Source organism: Nematolebias whitei, chromosome 1, assembly GCF_014905685.2.
Source record: "Nematolebias whitei isolate Nwh7 chromosome 1, NemWhi1, whole genome shotgun sequence".
Classification (NCBI taxonomy): domain Eukaryota; kingdom Metazoa; phylum Chordata; class Actinopteri; order Cyprinodontiformes; family Rivulidae; genus Nematolebias; species Nematolebias whitei.
The window spans coordinates 60749931-60770593 of NC_056498.1; the positions used below are offsets into that span (position 1 = coordinate 60749931).

At 41.0% G+C, this 20663-nt stretch overlaps 3 protein-coding genes across 3 annotated transcripts; 2 read left to right on the plus strand and 1 right to left on the minus strand.

Annotated features, from left to right (window-relative positions):
• Window positions 1-308: 308 nt before the first annotated feature.
• On the plus strand, window positions 309-2320 carry dnajc9 (DnaJ (Hsp40) homolog, subfamily C, member 9). Its single transcript, XM_037686103.1, has 5 exons — window positions 309-649; window positions 1064-1204; window positions 1559-1813; window positions 1930-2016; window positions 2101-2320. The coding sequence occupies exons 1-5, from the start codon at window positions 476-478 to the stop codon at window positions 2209-2211; spliced, it is 768 nt and encodes a 255-aa protein (XP_037542031.1). The 5' UTR covers window positions 309-475; the 3' UTR covers window positions 2212-2320.
• An 800-nt stretch (window positions 2321-3120) lies between these two features.
• fam149b1 (family with sequence similarity 149 member B1) lies at window positions 3121-14359 on the minus strand. Its single transcript, XM_037686104.1, has 16 exons — window positions 13886-14359; window positions 12881-12997; window positions 12285-12429; window positions 11423-11571; window positions 11121-11264; window positions 9515-9670; window positions 9242-9423; window positions 9020-9162; window positions 6791-6859; window positions 5775-5866; window positions 5376-5600; window positions 4778-4901; window positions 4508-4633; window positions 4276-4357; window positions 3355-3489; window positions 3121-3203 (listed from the first exon to the last, which is right to left on the minus strand). The coding sequence occupies exons 1-16, from the start codon at window positions 13930-13932 to the stop codon at window positions 3121-3123; spliced, it is 2019 nt and encodes a 672-aa protein (XP_037542032.1). The 5' UTR covers window positions 13933-14359.
• A 500-nt stretch (window positions 14360-14859) lies between these two features.
• ecd (ecdysoneless homolog (Drosophila)) lies at window positions 14860-20342 on the plus strand. The gene is made up of 13 exons (XM_037686105.1): window positions 14860-15064; window positions 15145-15262; window positions 15334-15421; window positions 16393-16571; window positions 16813-17005; window positions 17095-17223; window positions 17335-17460; window positions 17565-17650; window positions 17760-17860; window positions 19263-19521; window positions 19598-19665; window positions 19746-19942; window positions 20064-20342. The coding sequence occupies exons 1-13, from the start codon at window positions 14860-14862 to the stop codon at window positions 20298-20300; spliced, it is 1986 nt and encodes a 661-aa protein (XP_037542033.1). The 3' UTR covers window positions 20301-20342.
• Window positions 20343-20663: the final 321 nt, after the last annotated feature.

The following is a 20663-nucleotide window of genomic DNA, read 5'->3' on the forward strand; positions in this document are numbered from 1 at the left end:
CCTCATTTTTAGTGTAAGTATACTTGTAGTACACTTAAATAAACTACTTTTTGCTAAGGGAAACAAGGTCCGACTTTTTTTGTGTGCCTTTTTCATATTCTGCTTTGTTCAGAAGTGAGCTTTGCTTTCATTTATGAGGCAATAAAGCTGTTAGTTACATTATTCCAGAATTATATTTCCAGTGGAATTGACAAAGCTGCTGTGGACTGGGTGAAGTAGGCAGTACTACGTTCTTAGGCGTGATCGTAACAGCCAATGAGCGGACGCGTTTACAATTACGTAAGCTCGTTGCGTTACGTACAAACGTAGTGACAAGCTAGCGCGCCAAAGTAGTGCTGACAAAAGAAGCGACCCTTACATTGATTTGCTCTTCTCTAGTTATTTAAACCAACCCGATAAAGCGCTGCAGACGCTCGGTAGTAAACACATTCTGTTCTAACGTATATCCGGTCAAAACAGCGCGCTCTTACTTACGATGGGTTTGCTCGAGCGGTGCCAGGAGCTCTTCAACACCTCCAACTTGTATGAGGTGCTGGGAATAAACAAAGAGGCGACCGAGGCAGACATCCGGAGGAGCTACTACAAAGTGTCGCTGAAAGTACACCCGGATCGGGCTCCTGAAGACCCGCAGGCCACCGAGAAATTTCAGGTTCGCCGTTAGCTGTTAGACGTTATTAGCTAACGTAGCTAGCTTTTAGCAGCGATGGTAGCAACGACTCATTGTCTAGCTAAAAATAAACTTGTTGCGTCATGTTCTGTTTACAGCAGTATACATTTAGATATTATTTGTGTACAGACACATAGGCTAAAGCTTTTTACTGTATCTTAAGTGCAAATTAGATTTTTGATATCACGAGAATAGGTTGTCTTAACCATTGATTGATTGTCATATGCAGGTTAACATAAGGTCAACAATGCAGTTCAGACCTTGTGTTAACCTGCATATAACAAATAAACCATATCATATTTATAAAAGCTTTATAAAGGCTTACATTCTCGTGCTATCAAAAATCCAACTTTTTAAATAAGTAAGGCTTAATATGTGTGTACAACTTGATTCCAGATGTTGGGAAAGTTGTATGCAGTGCTGAGCGACAAGGAGCAGAGGGCTGTGTACGATGAACAGGGAGTGGTGGATGAGGAGTCTGATGTTCTCAGTCAGGACCGATGCTGGGAAGAATACTGGAGGCTGCTCTTCCCCAAGGTACTGACACACTGGAGGCCAGGATGCAAGAACACTGGTTGCACACAAATCCTATATGCACAACTTCACCTACACACAAAATTAAAGAACGCGTGTGACAAGAAAGTCTTTTACACATTGCACACACACCCTGATGCGAGATGGAAACTGATAAAGAGGCAACACATTTTGCTCAGTATGATGATTTATGTTTATATTTGACTGTAGAGCCTAATAACTGCATCCTTTGCTGATGTGACTTCAAACGGAGATTTAAAAACTGTTCCGATGATGAAATTTGTGATATACTCTTTTTATGATGCTTGTGAAGTTTTGACGACCATCTTTTGTCCCCCCGCCCCGTTCATGCCCTAGATCACAGTGCAGGACATTCTCGAGTTCGAGCAGAAATATAAAGGGTCTGAGGAGGAGCGGGAGGATGTGATCCGGCTTTACGTGCAGCACGAGGGAGACATGGACGCCATCACAGCCTCGGCCCTTTGCTGCTCTCAGGAGGACGAGCCCAGGCTGTGCTGCATCATCCAGGATGCGATCAAAAGCGGGGAAGTGGAAGCCTTCCAAGCTTTTACTCAGGAAAGTGACAAGAAGAAGAAGACTCGCAGGAAGAGGGTGAGAACTGTTGATGATAAAACCACTAAGTGTTCTGCTGATACTGTTTTTGAACAGTTAATATTCTTATACTGCATCAATTTAAGTATTTTTCCACTTTATATTTGCTCTTCCAGGCTGATAGAGAGCGACAGGAAGCGGAGGAAATGCAGAAAGAGATGGGGCTTGGCGATAAGGATGATAGTCTCGTCATGATGCTGAAGGTAACGATCATGTCCCCAAATTTAAAAATGCTGGAAGGAAATATTATTTTCCCTCGTTCTAACATGCACTTCTCCTTTTTGCAGCAAAGACAGCAGTCCAGAGAGAAGAATTTTAACAGTTTCCTGTCAGACATGGAAGCAAAATACTCCCAAAAAAGTGCCAAACCCCCAAAAGGAAAAAAGACAAAAAAATAAACATATTTCAGTAGAAATGAAAACATGCTGGTTTTCAGTTTGACACAAATGTAAATGTCTCCTTATTCTCCCTGTAATATGTTGTAAAAGTTTTCATGTTATTAATAAATGCGTATGTATATATCACATCGGTTGTACAACCTTTTATTATTTCGTACGAAACGGGTGAGAGAAAACATTTTTAAAGAAAACAAAAAAAGGGATTTTGTTGCTTCATTGCTCCTCTTGCATGGCTTTTTTTATTTTTTAATTAAAGAGGAATAAAATTGATGCTGTAACCCTGAAGTTACTGTCAAAGTATGACCACTTGGCTTTGCTCAGACAAAATTATATTCCAGTACATCGTACAGGCAATAAATAATGCTAATTTACAAATACTTTTCTGTACATGTGTATCTTTATCCTACATTGTAGGATAAGTAGCAGAAGTGGCCAAACTACAGACACCACATTGTGTTCTGTAGGTGAGGGAACCTGACGTCCCTCGTTGGATCAAGATACAGTACCAAACTCCCTGATGCAACAAAGAACAGTACTTTTTATCCCGTTAGCTTGTGTGAGTGGATACATTATTCCCTGCATAGTGATTTACAAGTACAGTACAACATGCAGCAGGGAGTACTACTGTATACAGCATACTAACTTAAAATAGATGTGTACATTTTTGATCATACGTACACAGTACAAACCACACACAAATACTGTATACAAAGATTGTTGATAGTGTTTGGCAGCTACATTAGCTGATTTCTGAAATACAAAAATACGCTTAAAAAAATGCAACATATATATACAATAAAAAGAAAGAATCTGCTACTTTTGTAAAACAAAAAGTCTTTTAGTGGGTGCAGATACTGCAGTGACATTTATAAAGATGAATAATTGGAAGTTGCAGAGATGGGGAGCGAACTACATGCCAGGTCTGCTAGCTCTGGACAGCATCCCCCCTCGAGGGTAGGACCGAGGTGGGGCTGACACCGGCACCAGAGGGGCTGTGGGGAAAAAAATGGGAAGAATTATTCAAAATAAACAGTCTCCTTATAGTTAATAAGTTAATAAAAGCCAGCTGCTTCACCCCACCCCCTTCGCAGTAACAGGTTATTTAAGTAGGAAGCCTTTCATCAGCTGGGTTCTGTCACCAACCTGGGACGGGGGCTTGTGGTTCTGGCTCCTCCCCGTCTTTGATGGGCGAGTGTCCCAGCGGGTGGTGAAACGAGTCCAAAAAGGATGAGCTGTTAATGCCAAGACTGATGCCCGTCACGCCGATTCCCAGAGAGTCTGGTGATATGAAGGAATAAATTAATGCATAAATCATTAACAGATGGGACTAAAATAACATCCTTCAAGTGGTTTTCTAGAATTTTTATTAGGGCTCATCTTTTTCGATTGGAAAAGTAGAAGAGTCGGTTTAAAATACATAATTTGAGTTTGGTTCAAGACCTTTAGGAACGGGATGAATCCCTGACACTTGTATGTTAAGCACATGTATTAAGGAGTTGAGCTGTGTTACTCTGACATATTAACCTGTTGTGGTTTTTTTTCTTTTGAGTTTTAGGTCTCGGCAAAAAAGACATAAAATGTTTAAGCACACAGCTTTAGATTTTCATGAAAACCTTCATTCAGGTTTATGTTTTTTGTAACCAGAGCATAGTATGAGGTCACAGTGCAATATAAAATGTAGCCTAAAATTTGGACTAATACTCAGAATGATATAAAACAACAGGTTAGAAACAGTATATCTTCAAGGATTTTTTTTATTGTCATACCAGCTCACATTTGCATGTTTATGGTTCAAATTCGGACTCAGGTCCCAGCTCAAGAAGCCTAACAATTAACAAATAAATTGATAATAAACTCGAGTTCAGCAGTCTGACAGCTGCAGGGAAGAAACTGTTTCTGAGCCTGGTGGTCTTGCTCTGAATGATCCTCAGCCGCCTGCTTGAGGGGAGGGGCTGGAACAGACTGTGTGCAGGATGAGTGGAGTCCTTCATGATGCGGAGCGCCCTCCTCCTGCATCGTGAAGTGTAGAGGTGTCTTTGTTGTAAGTGTATCTTCATTTCTAACCTGTGCCCACGGAGGCTCGGCCTGGCCGCCCCTGCCCGATGTTGTCCAGAACGGTGAAGGAACTCCGGTACGGAGTGTCCGACTGAAAATAAAAAAGCCTGAGGTCAAACATCTTGTCAAATCAACAGCTTACAACTTGAAACTGTTCACTCCATGTTGATATAACCTACGGGTAAAAACAGAACTGTTGTGTGCTGACGTTTTATTCTGAAAAGAGTCCTAAATGCCGTACTCTGTATGTGTGAGTTGTGTTGGGACGAGAGAAGACATCCAGCAGGTGGTGATGATCTCTTGGTAAGGAACTACCTGCCTCGTTGTTAACAGCACTGTGGGCACGGCTGGAGTGGCCTTTCTGACGCTGAAGAGATATAAAAAAAAAAAAGGTATCACACCAGATATCAGACACCTGATGAACAGATTTAATGAAGGCTACAGTGCAGTTGCATGACTCTAGTAGATTTGTAAAGCCTGTCGTCTACGTTGTGCTGATACAGATGTGTACCTGTACAAGTCTGGACTGCTGCCCTGTATGAGACGACTCAGAGTCCCCGGTGCCGATGGGGGGAAGCGGGGTGTTTCGGCTCAGCGGCAACAATGGAGACGTCAGTCGGTCACTGGCTGTGGTTCTGTGCAGAAAACAAGCCTCTCTGAGAGCAGAACTATAATCTGGTTGGACCAGACCTGTGTATTGATGGTTCTATGTGACACACAGGTCAAGAGTAAAGACTTTTAAAGGTATACAAAATCACTCGTTTCTCAATAAAACATTTATAGTCACTAAAATTTGAAGCTGTAGCTCATGATATTCGCCTAGTTCTTTTTTTTTTTTGTCTGCTACAGTGAGCAAACTTGCATGAAAGATCTTGCAACTGTTTTTATCTAGGCACTGGCCGGATGCTCTTCCAGACGCAATCTGGGCTCGAACCTGCATCTTTAGGAGCAGCACTGATCACTGAGCTCCCACAGCCTGATATCACCTGGCTCACCACATTTACTATTTGGTAATAAGACTAATACACTTCTGTAACACTGGAATTTAAACCCTCGACTCTGTGGCTAAACTCGTGTCTCAGTGGGGTTTCCGTGAGGTTTTAACTCACAGACGTGTCCCACGGACGACCTCGTCCAGGTATCCTCCTGTGCTGGACTGACTTGAGCTCGGAACCAGAGGCAGTAAGGTTCGAGGGGGAGGGTTTCTGCGTCGAGCTGACTGCGGGGGACGGGACAGCGAGGAAGAGCTCTGCTCCAAAGCTCTGCGAGGACGAGGTTTGCTGGAGACAACCACACTGGAGCCTGGCCTGTGAGACGCACGCTCCTCTGGCTCCCTGTGGGAGGAAGGACAACGGTTAAAAAAAAAAATGTTTTTGCAAAGTATCTCCTGTAAATCTCATTATCCTAAACTACAATTAATTTCATAGTCAGAATAAACAAATTAATTGTGAATTTTACTAATTTAGGGACAAGAGGTTGAACATCTGAAGAATAAAATACGTTCATACTGATTTCTCTGCTGCAGGGGGATGCTGTGAATCACGATGAGGTCGTTCAGGTTGTGCTGCGCTGCTGCCGCTCCGACAGGCGCTCGACCAGCCTGGGTCACGGTTTAAGATTAGAAGAAGGAAAATTACGAGACAAGCAGATGATTTAAAAAAAAAAAGAGATGGGAATAAATAAAGAGTTGAGGACAGAGACAAGTAGGAGGAGGTAAACCCAGAAAGCAGCTTGTTAGTTATTTTAAATAACCTCAAAGAAATTGTTATTCATCATGCGGAGATCAACAAAAAAGCCATTAAAATAATTACAACAATTAAAATGGATAAATGATGTGTTTAAGAAATCACACAAATCTGCATGTTTAAAATAAGTTGCAGTTAATTAAAGAAAGAAACAGGAGCTATGTTTTAGTAATAACTGACAGTCACAAGCACATTTATATAGAAGTAGGGATGCACAATATTATCGGATTGGTATCGGCCGATATTAGTGATAAAATTAAATATCGGCCATTCCATCAAAATAACTCACCAATATACAACGGTGCTGTTTTTGTTTGACAACCCAGTAACAAAGATGCCTGCTGCACCAGCACAACGTTATGACATCACACGCACCGTTGAGTTTAGATTTGTGAAAATTGACAAACTTGCACTGTTCGGGTGTTGTCATTGTGTTAAGAGTAAATGTCGTGAACAAATTTGACATTAAACATAATCCAAGTTGAAGTGTTACATCATTTTCAGCCCCTTTTTGGCATCTGCATTTGGTAGCAGGCCAAACTGACAAAGACCATGCAGAATAATTTAGTATTTTAATTCCACAGCAGAGAAAGCTGTGTAGTCTCTGTAAGTAGCTCTAGGGAAAAAAAAATAGTATTGGTATAGGTTATCGGCCAAATAAGTTTTAACACATCGGCCAAAAATCTAATATCGTGCATCCCTATATAGAAGATAAAGATAATGACGGTGAGCTCACAACACACCGCTGTTTTCTTTAAAAGAGAGGGAAGGTTACATACAACGGAAGGCCTTTTCTGCTTTTTGGCTTTCCATCTGGACTTGTGCTTTGAGTCCCTTGAGTTTGTGTTCTTTAGGGAAGGAAAAGGCCCGGCCAACAGAAGATAGTGGAGAAAGGATGTGAAAATAAAGAAAAGGTTGGGGAAGACAAAAAATAAAATAAAAGGGCAGAAAAATAAGGTACAAAAATATGCAAAAACAGAAAGTTCAGTAACACACCAGTGAAGTGAAATACAGAATGAAGAAAAACGAGAAAAAACAGGGGGACAAGTTAATGAACCTGAAGAACAAAGAGCATAAAAAGCAGCAGGCAGAAATGAAGAACAGGTGAAAGTAAACTGAAGGTGACAAAACTTTTCTCTGTGTTCAATAACACAGTACTTTCAGCTTCAGTTCTGTTGTTCTTTTGATGTTACATGTCAGAGTCAACTTTGTTTAAATGCACACATTTAGAGAGTCAGAGATTCTTTATTGTCATTCGCACCTCATGTGGTACATGGGGTGGAGCGAAATGATGTACACAGGGTCCCAGTTACATCCAACAATAAAAATGTAAAAGAAAAACAATGATAACATCTAAGATGTGAACTAAGAAAAACATCAACTAAAAATACACTAAGCACTAATAGCATAAAAACATTACGTCGAACATCAGCACAAACATGAGCATGAGTCTGTGTGAACAGATGAGCACGCATGAATACATCAACATGAATCAGATCAGCAGCAACATGAAACAGATCAGCAGCAACATGATGTGATTTTTCACAGTGATTATTCTGGTTAGAGATTCATGAGTCTAACAGCCTCAGGGTAGAAGCTGTTCCTCAGTCTAGTGGTTCTACACTTAATGCTCCTCAACCTCCTTCCTGAGGGGAGCGGGGCAAAAAGTGTGTGGCTGGGTGAGTGGGGTCCTTCATGATGCAGGTGGCCCTCTTCCTGCATCTGGAGGTGTAGATGTCTGTGATGGTGAGGAGACTGACTCAAACAGACTTCTGTGCAGCCTTCACCACTCTCTGCAAAGCTTTTCTTTCTGCAACTGTGCAGCCTCCATGCCACACACTATTGATGCTGGAGCACAGGATGCTCTCCATTGCACACCTATAGAAGGAGGTGAGGACTGAGCTTCCCAGTCCTGCTCGTCTCAGCCATCTGAGGAAGTAGAGTCTCTGATGAGCTTTCTTGATCAGGCTGGTGGTGTTGTTGCTCCAGCTGAGGTTGTCATTCAGGTGTACACCCAAGTACTTGTAGCTGGAGACCACTTCCACCGCAGATCCTCTTATGTTCAGGGAGGTGTAGGTGTGTTTGTTCCTTCTGAAGTCCACGATCATCTCCTTTGTCGTCTTCACATTGATGTGAAGGTTATTCTTTTTGCACCAGCTCTCCAGGTGTTCCACCTCCTGCCTGTAGCTGGACTCATCATTGTTTGTGATGCATCCCACCACCGCTGTATCATCTGCAAACTTCACAATATGACAGCTTGGATAGGTAGCTGCACAATCATATGTGAGCAGAGTAAACAGAAGAGGGCTCAACACACATCCCTGAGGAGAGCCAGTGCAGAGGGTTATGGTGGTGGAGGAGGAGAAGTTGTGAATCCTCACTGATTGTGGTCTGTTTGTTAAGAAGTCTAGTACCCAGTGTGAATAGTTTGTCCATCAGGGTTTGGAGGATCATGGTGTTGAAGGCAGATATGAAGTCCACAAAGAGCATATGGACGTAAGAGTCTTTCTGCTCCAGGTGGTTGAGCGCCATGTGGACCACAGAGGAGATGGCATTTAAGAATAAAACCCACTATTACAAGTAATATTTTAAAGGGATCCATTGAAGGACATATAAAATATAAACAAAAAGACAACTTTTGAATTTTGGAATAATCTTCTGATCTACCGTATCTTTCGGACTATAAGGCACACTGGATTATAAGGCGCATTAAGCGAAACAAAACAGTCAGATAAGTCAAACTTTATTCAGCTTATTCACAATAACTCTCGACATTGTTCAGTTGTACCACATAAGATCGATTCGAGGTCGGTAAGCAAAACCAGCGTTATTACATAAGGTGCACTGGATTATAAGGATCACTGTTGATTTTTGAGATAACTAAAGGATTTTAAGTGTGCCATATAGACCGAAAAACACAGTACCAGGATTGATACAAGTAAAAAAAAAAATGTATTCCTTTATGTGAATCCTAAAGATTAGATCCTGGTCCTGGTCAGAACACTGACCTGGATTTGCTGGCCGGCTGCGAGTGGTGGCACCCGGTTCTGGCTGAGTTTAGGAAGAATTGTGGGCAGCGTGGAAAGCAGCATTAATGGATTCTGGGAGTCTGGCAGCACAGGACTCAAGCTGCCAGAAATTGTTTCATCATCTGTCAATCACAAAACAATATACAATAATAAATATGTAAATAACAGAGCAGTTTGATGGATGCTGAAATTCAGTATTACTGGAGGTGCAGCATTCCCAGTGGCGTTGAACCAACTCCTTCATCCAGCCAACCAGCTCCCGCCACACATCATCAAACAGCAAATCCAGAACGGCTTGACGGCGACACCAGTGTGGTGAGACAGGAGGCAGACAGTGGTGCCTTCGACCCGACTCCAAACAGTCCTCGTAACACTCATCATCCCTGCGGAAAAAAAGACAACCAGAATTTTACTTTCCTCTAATGTATGACTTGCATTTTTTTTTTGTGTGTGGGTTTCTAAAGAACACTTCACCTGCTATCAAAGGCCAAGTACTCCTCTATTAGACCCTCTGCTTCAATCACTCGTGGCTTGTCATGGCTGCCAGAGCCACCAAAGTTGTTAGGAGGACCATTCACCTCTGGGGATGAGGACTTGATCAGCGCAGCTTTTCTGCCCTGAACATTTAACCTGTTGCCCCACAAAGAAATAGTTACAATATTTTGCAAAACCAAAATAAAATTACAAATGCATAAATATGGAACATTGTAATAGAGAGAGAGAGAAAAATAATCCCCCATAAAGACAAGCATGTCTAATTTTTTCCCATTAACCCAGTTTTAAGGTGAACCAGTCCGACAGAGTCACAGCCTAGTTTGTCATCTGTATACCGTATTGTTCGGACTATAAGGCGCACTTAAAATCCTTTAATTTTCTCAAAAATCGACAGTGAGCCATATGTATTAATTCTGGTTGTGCTTACTGACCTCGAACTGATTGTATGTGGTTATTGTGAATGCGCTGAATAAAGTTTGACATATGCACCTTTTGCACCGCTCCTACTCAGCCCCAACTCTGCTCAGCTCGCCACGAAACAATCCCTTTTGTGCCGATACTTTCTAGCTGATTTGAGACTGATTCGGCACCTTTTTCGTCCCTGCTTCTCTAGTGGGACCGTTCGAGAGTCAAGTTGAGTCGGGACCTTAACGTGCCGTCAGAACACTGTCGGTCACTGATAGGTCAGGGGGAGGAGCCAAAGTCACTGAGAAACTTTCCAAACAACTCAATCTGCCATTTTATATTCATATATTATAGCTCACGTGAGAAGATAAACACTAGCTTACCTTTGATCGTCCCACAGCTCACATCCTGTCTTCTATCTCATACTGCATTATGGTTTGCCACACTCTCCGGTACTTCTCTATAGTCTTTCGCCTCAAAGCCCGCAGCCTGCATTGAACAGCCCGCTTCCTGCATTCCTCTGCCCGCAGCCTTTTCCAGGCAAGGGATAGGGACAGTTCTTTTCGATGTCTGACAAAAAGCCACAGACTGAGCTTAATGCTCAATAAAGCCGCCATTTGGTTGTGTATCTTTTCAGGGTCTTCTTCTTAACACGTTTAGTGGTGGCTAGTAAATAGCTTAAGCGACCACTACCGCCACCAGGTGGTAAGGCGAGTTGGATTCTGAATACGTCTCCAGAACACGCCTACAGAACCCGTCCTGAAGTTTGGTGCAAATCCAGGCTGATCTGAGCAGGGCAGAGCAGGGTTGGGGCTGAGCAGGAGCGGTGCAAAAGGGGCTTTATCTGACTGTTTTGTTTCGCTTAATGTGCCTTATAATCTGGTGGCCTTATAGTCCGAAAAATACGGTATCTCAGATATCCAACATGACTTTGGCCTGAATACTTAAACAAGACAGAGTCAGCTAAGACTCCTCCATACCTCCAGTCTGTAAAACTGGCCAGACTTCTTGATAGATCTTGTTCCATTATCAGTCTCATACAGAAAAAAATATATATATTTTTCCTAATTATTTTAATCCCAGATCAGTTTAAAAACAGTTTTTAACTCCAGTATAGAATGAGTATCCAGAATCTTTCGATCCATCAGCAAACCAGTGAGTCTTCGCATTTAAGACTTACTCTGCACCCCCTTTATCCTTCTCCTGGGACTTCACGCTACTTTTTCTGCCTGCTGACGGACTGCTGGCTGCGCTTCTTGTCCCTGGAGTAGCAAACCACTGGAAGCCCTCATCAGTGGGACTCAGAAGCTGGGTCCCTAGGATCCTAGAAACAAGCAAACATAAAATTATAAAGGAAGCTTTTTTCCCTTGAAACAGTGAATTGCATTTAAAATTTTCTCTAAATCAGCATTGATTAATGACCCTCACAATTCCAGAGGGTCATTCAGAACTAAAAGGGCTGAAACCGTTGGACTGACCCACCGAAGATGTGGGAAGCATGCGGTCCATTGCTGACACTCATCCTGCAGCCCCTGGAGGATCGCTCCTTCACTGCCTCTCCCTTCGTACAGCTCTTTGTCGATCTCATCAAACATTTGCTGCACCTGCCGCGACGCTGCCTTGTCGAACTCCTGTGGGACAGACAGAGAGGAAAAAGAAAAAGTTGACAAAGTCAGTTATCCATCTGTTCTCAAACACCAGCCCCATGATGAAAAATCTGCTGCTTCTTTTAGTTTATAATCGCTTTTTTTTTTTGACAGGCATGTAGGTCCACATCCTTTTCATATTTGTTGTCAATAAGCTTCACAATAAAAATGAGCTCCTATAGACCCCTGGGATGTTTTTGTTTTCCAACTGGACTGTTTTTATGGAAACAACGAAGACTTAGACAAAGGATGAGAAAGTTAGCTTTAAAAAACTTTGAAGCAAATTAAGAACACACACACACATAAAAAACAAATAAATAAATAGTTGTGCAGGAAAAGTTTTGTGGAATTAACGGATTGCAGAAAGCAAAGCATAATAAACCAGAATCAGGTCCAGCATACAAAGAAGGAGCAGAAAAACACACCATCTGGTACACTACGCAGATTCTGATGCTGTAGCCTTCCACACATTTTACAAAATGTGTTAAATGTAGGTTGGAGTTAACAAAAAAAACTGACATTAATTGCTATGCAAAAAAATGTTTGTATATTTTTCTCACTTTGCAGCAAGAAGAGAACAAATCCTAGAGGACGGTTTCAATGACGAAGGCATAAAAACATGCCTTCTGTGACAGACGGAGCTGGGCTGGCATTATCAGAAAGTGCGAAGTCTGTTTTTTTTCCCTTCTAGATCTTACATCGTAGCCCCAGGAGAAAACCGAGCTCCTCTCTGTGGAGATGCCAGTCCCTGTGGAGCTGTGAATGCCGGACCAGGACCGGTTGGAGGCGACTGAGATCACAGTGGGGCAGTCAGAGTGGCCTGAAGCACTAGACGTCTGTGAGCTGAACAGAAAAACAAGGAAAATTGTGACTAACTTGAAAAGTCCTACACGCCACGTCCTTTCCACCCGCTTCACATATTTTACTGGATGCATGTAAACAAGTTGACATGTGCTGGAGGAAATATAACTGGTGGTGGCTGCTGATAAAATCTAAATGGAAAAGAAAGACAAATGTCAGCTTAATGGAATATTCTAACAGGCTGCCTAATTATTCTTCCTTTTGACTGCACATCTGAAGAAGGCAATGTGATATTAATTAATCCGCTGCGTCGGAGTGTCACATAGCAAGAGGCCTGAGAATCGTCTGTCTGCTTAAGATGGTGTAAGATTACAAAACGTGCAGTCAAGAGTATGTGTGTGTGTGTGCGTGTGTGTTTGATTGGTCCTGCTCTGGACCTGCAAAAGTTTGACCCTCAAAGAGCAACCCAAGCCTGCAGGTAGTACCCAGTTACCTGTTGTGTGCAGAGACGACTTCCTGCAAGTCATGGAGGTGGCGACGAGAGGTTTGATTATCATCTGCTTCTTCGGGGAGAGGATGATGGTCGAGGCTGCTTCGAGACAACCCACGACTGCACAGAATCCAGATTGAAAGCGTATTAAAGTAAATGTGACATTTTAACATTAACGCCAGCACCGTGTATGAAGATGGCCCCATATATATGGGGTGCCGTTTGTAAAGTTACACAGTCAAAAATTAACAGCAATACTTTGGTTTATTTAGTCTTTCATAAGAAAAAAACTTCTTTATTTTTCTCAAAGTCATATTTTCACCATGTTGTTCATACATTTATAAATGTCATAGTTAGACCGTTAAAACATAATGGGATATTTTGAAAGAAGGAAGCTGCGTTTTGATTTTTTGTGTGAACAGCAGCTAATTTCAGCCTAGGTATAAAAGAGGCTCTGAACAGCTCAGTCTCAACAAAATCAACGACATTACATGTGAATCCCTTCAGTGGATGTGAGGTGAAGCAGGTGAACGGTATTCGATTTCTGGGAATCCAACTCTGTCGTGAAAAGGAAAGCGTGGAAACTATTGCAAGTCTTCAAGGAGCTTACGGAGCCAATTTCTTAGTAACTTCTACACAACTGGCATTCATGTCTCAAGACTGTGCCACAAAAGTGATTGTGAGGTGTCTGCACAAAAGATGATCATACAAAACATATTGCTTAATATTTTGTAATGATATCTGAATTGTCTTAATGTAACACTTTTTTCTGAAGTGATGTACATACAGTGCATGTATCTTGTGCACTGTGTGTCTGTCTAAACCAGGATCAGGTCTGATTAAGAGTACCTAACTACATCAGTACAAATAAAATGTACCTAAATATGACTGCAGTTCACATTGCAGCAACTTTCTCCCAGACGTTTAAATCCCTGACAGCTGGAAAAACAGATTTTTTTTAAGCATAGCTAGCAAATTCAACATGTCTGTATTGTAATTACTACTCACATCTCCAGTCTGTGGGATACAGGTCTCCTGTTGTACCGTGAAATCATTCTGTCTCCGTTTTATGGGCTCAAGCCCACATTTCGCATCCTTGTCTCTGCTTCTTGGACTCGCTGCGGACAGTCTAAGAGGTGCTCCAACATTTCTTCTGTCGTTGGTCCGCAGGAAAAAAAGAAAGCCCTCAAGAACGCTGCTGAACAGGGAGGTGATGCTAGGGGAGGCTAGGCGTAAAAATAAACGATGACAATAATAAGGCACAAATAATGGCGCTGTAAAATTTTCCTAAAATATGTTTTTCTTAAAGTTAATCTAAATATTATTTCCTGTGTGGTCCGGAAACTGCTTGCCAGTTAGGCTTGTAGTTCGAAATAAATAATTGTGTTCAGACACTAGGGTTGAGTATTTTTTATGCTAACGCTAGCACCACCTACGACAACAGTTGCTGCGCGGATGTCATGGATACGTAGCTCCTGAACCGCGCGGCCTCATGGGAAATCGGCTTCTGCGCAAGCGCTGTTTTAACTACATTTACCAGCATGCCTTTAGGAAGTGTACGTTTATGAAATGTGTCCGTTCTTACGTGATTCGTAATTTTGACGAAAATTCAAAACAGATTAGTTGATATTAACTATACATTAGATGATAATACAAAATTTTATTTTTTTAAACAGTAAAATACCATACTTTATTAGATGAATATCTATACTCTAAATAAATAAGGTAGGAACAATGTAAAATATTCTCGGGGCTGTCGACTAGATATCAAGGAAGGACCTAAACAGTGTTGGCAGTAACGTGATAAAAACGCTTCGTATGTGACTAAAACCTAATTTTATTTTATTTTTCTTCAATGATGAGGATCCGCACAGCCCCGTCATAAAATTTCACATTTAGAAACAAGACACGGTAAGGTTGTCTGACACAGACGCATTGTTAGTGAAGTTAACTGTTTCCACACGTAGTAACAACAAAGTACAATGGACGCCCTGCCGAGGAGGAGGATGCAGGACGATATGGTCCAGTACAAACTTTTCTTGATCAAGGCTGACGGTTCAACTTCTCAGCAGACTGAAGAACGTCTTAAACATCTGACAGATGAGATTTTAGCAAAAGTTGCTCCACTTTTGGTACAGTACATCTGGCAGCATCAGTCATTCAACCTCAGATATCATCCTGAGAAAGGTAACGTTTACTCAGCAGGTGTAGATATTTACTCAGTTAAAGGTCAAGGAGTAAAACTGAATATGTGCATACTTTGATAGGCGATGTTCCTGCTCACATTGGGGGCAGCACTCAGTTTGGAGACAACATTGAGGACGAATGGTTTATTGTTTACCTCCTGCAGCAAATTACAGAGGCTTTCACAGAGCTCGCAGCCAGGTGAGAAGATTGTGTGGTTTAAGTTATGTGCAAGTTGTCTCACTGCTTATAACTTTCATATATTTGTGCAGTGTTGAGGACAATGATGGGGAGTTTCTTCTTATTGAAGCAGCAGATTATCTTCCCAAATGGCTGAACCCAGACACAAGTGAAAACAGAGTGAGTGATAAGTTGACAGATATTAAGGCTTTTATTGTTTTTGTATAGTTCTAGTAGACCTGTTTTTGTTGAGGATTCTTTTGAACTCTATGGACTTAATGCACAACTGTCATTGCACTTCAATAAAAGTTTTCTCTTATGACTTTTTTTGGTTTTTAAATCTCCTTGATGCTCAAATTCAAGTACAAGAATCTAATGACGGCCAGCTAAAAGAAAAAGTAGCAATAGGCTAGTTAAAATTAAATGTAGCTTAAAGCTAAAAATAAAAACAGGTTAGCTAAAGGCTAAAACTTAACAGGCTAGCTGAAAGTATCAAAAAGCTAGCTAGAAACTAAAAGTAGGTAAAGGCTTACTAAAAACTAAAAGTAGTAATATACCAGCTAAAAGTTAAAGTGAACTTCAGGCTAGCTAAATGTAGTAATAGGTCAGTTAAAAATAGTAAAAGGCAAGTATCCTTCCTTATTCTTCCTATATTCCTTCCTGATACTTTCTTACAAGTATCAAATGTCTAGCTAATAGCTAAAAGTAGCAAAATGTTAACTAAAAGTAGAAAATGAATAACTATGGAAATAGCAAAAAGTAGAAAAGCCTAATTAAAAGCTAAAAGTAGCATAGAAAGACAAAAAGACCAAATATGTTGAAGCAAACATCAAAGAGATCACTGTTTTTGAATGAATTCAATAGATTTCATTGTATTTTATTGGGAAAATACTTGTAAGTAACGTTAAATATTTGGAAAAATTTAAAATTTATAAAACCCAGAAGTCATAGCAGCCATGTCCTGAATGAACTGAATGTATTAATAAATGAAGTAGAAGTAGTTATTTAGCGACAAAACAAAGCTACAAATATAAAAACAGGAAAATAATTGTGGTAATGCTAATTTAGAGTCGCACAGTGAAACATGTTTATATGATTTTCATTTGATGTTGACTGTATTGCTTCACTGTTTTTTTTTCTTTTTCTTGCAGGTTTTTCTTTATAGGGGAGAGTTGCACATCCTTCCTTGCCCTTCTAAATCCAGTTTAGTGGGCTTCCCACGTGATGTGGTGCCCAGTGTGACACAAGCTCTGATGCTGCTCTCTGCTGACTCAGAAGTCTGTCAGGCCAGCCCCAAGATACGTTCAGCTCTGAAGAAGAGGCTAAAAGGGTGAGAGGGTTTCACACAATAATAAACCTTTAACTAAAACTCGGCTGATAAATACTGTTGACACAACCTTCTGCATTCCTGCTAAGCAGATTTGTGATTAGTGATAACACCAGCGAGGGTCACACAGGCTCTGTAAAATGTTGTAAAGTCTCAAGTTTCAGTGTGGAATACTGTTTTTGTTTTTTTAACAATTAAAACATTAAAAAATGTGAAAACATCAAATCTCTTGTTTCTCACTTAGGTTCCCAGAGAAGATTCAGGGTAACCTCCACCGTGCCCACTGCTTCATACCTGCAGGTATTGCCACTGTGCTGGCGCTGCGTCCAGACTTGGTCGCCCCTGCAGTTTCAGCTTTTTATCTGCGAGATCCTGTGGACCTCCAGGCCTGTCGAAGCTTCAGGACCTTTCCTCCCAATACAAGAGTCCTCACTTTGGTAGATATTAATGATCATTTTTAATCGTAGCACTTCTTGTTCAGGTTTTAGGGAATGCCATCTCCTAATTCGAATGTGTGTATTTGCAGGTGACGTTCACCCGCTGCCTGTACGCCCAGCTGCAGCAGCAACATTTTATCCCAGACCGGAGGAGCGGCTTCAGCCTGCCTCCATGCTCTCATCCCCAGTATAAGGCTCATGAGCTTGGCATGAAACTGGTAAAGTGTCATTTGTGTGTTTTGTTTCTCCATTATTTAGCTTCTGTTATAATCAAGTTGCTGTGTGAGTGTAAAATGAAACTCTGTGACGTGTTTGTGTTCTGCTCCCAGGCCCATGGCTTTGAGATCTTGTGCTCTAAGTGCAGGCTGCCATCTTCAGAGCCTGACGCTCCTGTGAGCTGCAACCCTCAGTGGAAGGCCTTTTTGGAAAGTCTAAAAAGGAACGGTTACTTCCGGGTCAGTCGCACTTTATTATATGGCCTCCTTTTCTTTAAAAAAAAACAAGCAACTAACATTTCTGTATTGTGCAATGACTAAAATGTGATTGTTGTCAAATGCAGGGGGAGCTGGAAGGTTCCGCTCTTCACAAAGAGCTTGTAAGAGCTGCAGAAGTTTTCTTCAACCAGTCCGTCGCTTCAGAGTTGAGGTACAGACCGTTGTGCATATCGCTCCATCTGGTTACATACACGACTCAAGTCGTTAGAATATCTCTGCCTTCGATAATCTGAATGTGTTTGCTGCGCACGTTGTTTCAGTTGTCCGTCGCCAGGTGAGGAGGTTCTGCAACTGCTTCAGAGCAACCCCTTCAACTTAGAGGAGTTGAAGAAACTCGAGTCACAGCTCCCCCAAGAGGACAGTGAGTAAAAACTGACGATGTTCATCCAGCCTGTCAGAATATCTAGTTGGCTTGCTGTAAAGTTAATAATGCAGTGTTTGTATGACAGTGTTTCTCAGCCTCCTGTTAAAAGTGTGAATGTTTATGAAGCATTTACACTTTTGTGATCCATTTTTCTTCCGTATGTTTTTCAGCGCGATTTTTGTCTTCCAGTTTTCAAGCTATTTCAATAAATCATGTATCAAAACATTCAGCTCTTTCAGAACAATCCTGCTTTGACTTTTGGTATTGGTGCAACTTTATCTTTTTGAAATATTTCACCTTATTCGCCATTTGTTTCTCATAGAAAATGAACTGAGCTCATTTTACATCCTTTACATCTTTAGATGTGTTTACAACCTTTTACTGCTTTTTTCACACTTTGTTCTCGTTCAGCTTCCTTGTGCAAATTTAAACTTTTTTTCCAGCAAATTTCAGCTGTTTTGTGATACTTTCAGATTCTTTCGGCTAACTACAACATTTCGGTGCTTCTTGCAATCAGCATCTAACAACTCGAATAAAACCAGGATGATGAGCTACGACGACACTTAATTTCCCTCTGGGATTAATAAAGTATTTTTGAATTGAATTGAATTGAATTGAATTAACTTATTTTTGCTAATTTTAGCTTGTTCTGCTCCTTATTTGTCCTGCAGCTTATTTCTGCAAGTTTCGGATTTTTCTGCTATTTCAGCTGTTTTATGCTAGCTTTTTCAGCTAATTCCACATTTTTTGCACTAATTTAAACTTTTGTCAGCCTAATTCAGCAAGAACTTCTGGCAATTAAAACTTCTTTGTGCTTTTTTTAGCTACTTTTCAGCTGTTTTTTTTTTTTTCCAATTTCAGCTTTTTTCAGAAAATTTCCACTTTATGTGCTCATTTCTGCTTCAGCAAACATGTTTTGCTTTCTTCTGCTAGCTTGTTTTGCTATTTCAGCTACTTTTTAGGTGTTTTGTGCTAAATTTAGCTTTTTGAGCTAATTCCACATTATTTTAAGCTCATTTCAGCTCCTTCTTCCTTGGGGTAGCTTAAGCTTCTTTCTGCCTTTTCTGCTAATTTTCAGCTACTTTTTGTCAATTTCAGATTTTTTAGCTAATTTCCTATATTTGTGCTAATTTCTGCTTATTTAAACCTAATTCAGCAAATATGTGTTCTTTCTGTTTTCTTCTTAGACTTGTTCTTCCATTTCGGCTACATGTCAGCATGTTTTTTAGTTAATTTCAGCTGTTTTTCAGCAAGTTTTTCAGCAATAGGCATTCACACTGCATTTTCACAGGAAATGCAATTTCTCTAGTTTATTTCTGTTTCTGTGCTCTTTACAAACCTCACCTTTACTTTTCTTCTGTTGCATCTCATACTTTTTTGTTTTTTTGTCGACCTCTAGGTGACAGCTGGCTGGATATCACAGCTCAGGATTTTGAGCGGTTATTGCAGGACAGAGGCAGCAGTAGAGCTGACATCAGCAGCAAAACCTCAAATTCCATGAAACAGAAGCATCACGTCGAGGAAGAAGCAGAGAGGAGAAAGAAAACGGAGGATAACGAGGAGGAAGAGGAGGCGGGTTACAGCCTGGTAGCAGTCAGTCAGGGGATGAAGGACTTCCTCAGTGCCATGTCGTCACATGAGGGGGCCGAGCTGCCCTGGTGAGAAAAAAGTGAAGTTTGTGTTTTATTCTGACTTGTCAGCTGAACCGTCTCATTTTCTTCCCTTGTATTTCAGGAGCAGCGCAGCTCAGCCTTTTAGCTTTGACCCCGACTCTATGGCTACCGCTCTGGATAAACTGCTTGGTACAAACAAGCTAGTAAAGATGTCTTAAAGTGAAAAATCCTGCCACGTTTTCCTCCTTTGACGTATTTTATTTATTTAGGAAGCAAAGAAGAGCTCGATTCGGATGATCTGGACGATGATGACTTTGAAGACGAAGCTGAGGAGGATGAAGAGAAAGAAGAGGACTCCTCTGATCAGATTTGTGGAGCAGAAACTCTGGACAGCCTCAAGAGATACATGGACCAAATGGACCAGGAGCTGCTGAGCACCAACGTAGGACAAAGCTTCACTCAGACGGTAAATCCTAGCTGTTTACTTCTTGTATTGTTTATATTCTGTGTTCTTTCCTCACCGTTAATATCAGATAATATAAAAACGCTCTATTGAATGAACACCTCTATATTTATGATTTCCTCAGAACTACAAGCCTGCCATGGACGTTGGCTCCTCTCATTCATCAGCAACAGATGACGTCTCCAAGGAGGATGGAGGAGTGGAAAATGCAGAAGAAGAAATCCAGCCTTTAGATATTGATGTTAATTTAGTCACAAATCTCTTGGAGTCGCTCAGCAGCCAGGCCGGCCTGGCCGGACCCGCTTCTAACCTGCTGCAGAGCCTGGGCTTACATCTGCCACCCAACTCAGATCCTTCGTAGACGGTGAAAAATAAGAGGACTTCAATTATAAATGAAGAAATGCTGAACAGAAGCTTGGGAAATGACACGGGAAATTCCTGTGCTTTCATTATAATAAAAGTTATAATTTTAGAATAACTCTCCTTGTTTTTACAGTTCAGAAATGTAACAAGTGCAGAAGTTAATTTTTTTTTTTTTTTTTAATTCCATGAAGTTGACTGCAAATTTTAAAGAAAGAAACTTGCATATAATAGAAACATGTTCAGTTTTAGGTCAGTAAATCCAGAAAAATTTACCTTTTGTCCCCAACTGGAAAAACATGAACAACTTATTTGGTTATTCCCCATCTTGTGATCTACAATTTAATATACAAATTTAAAAAAG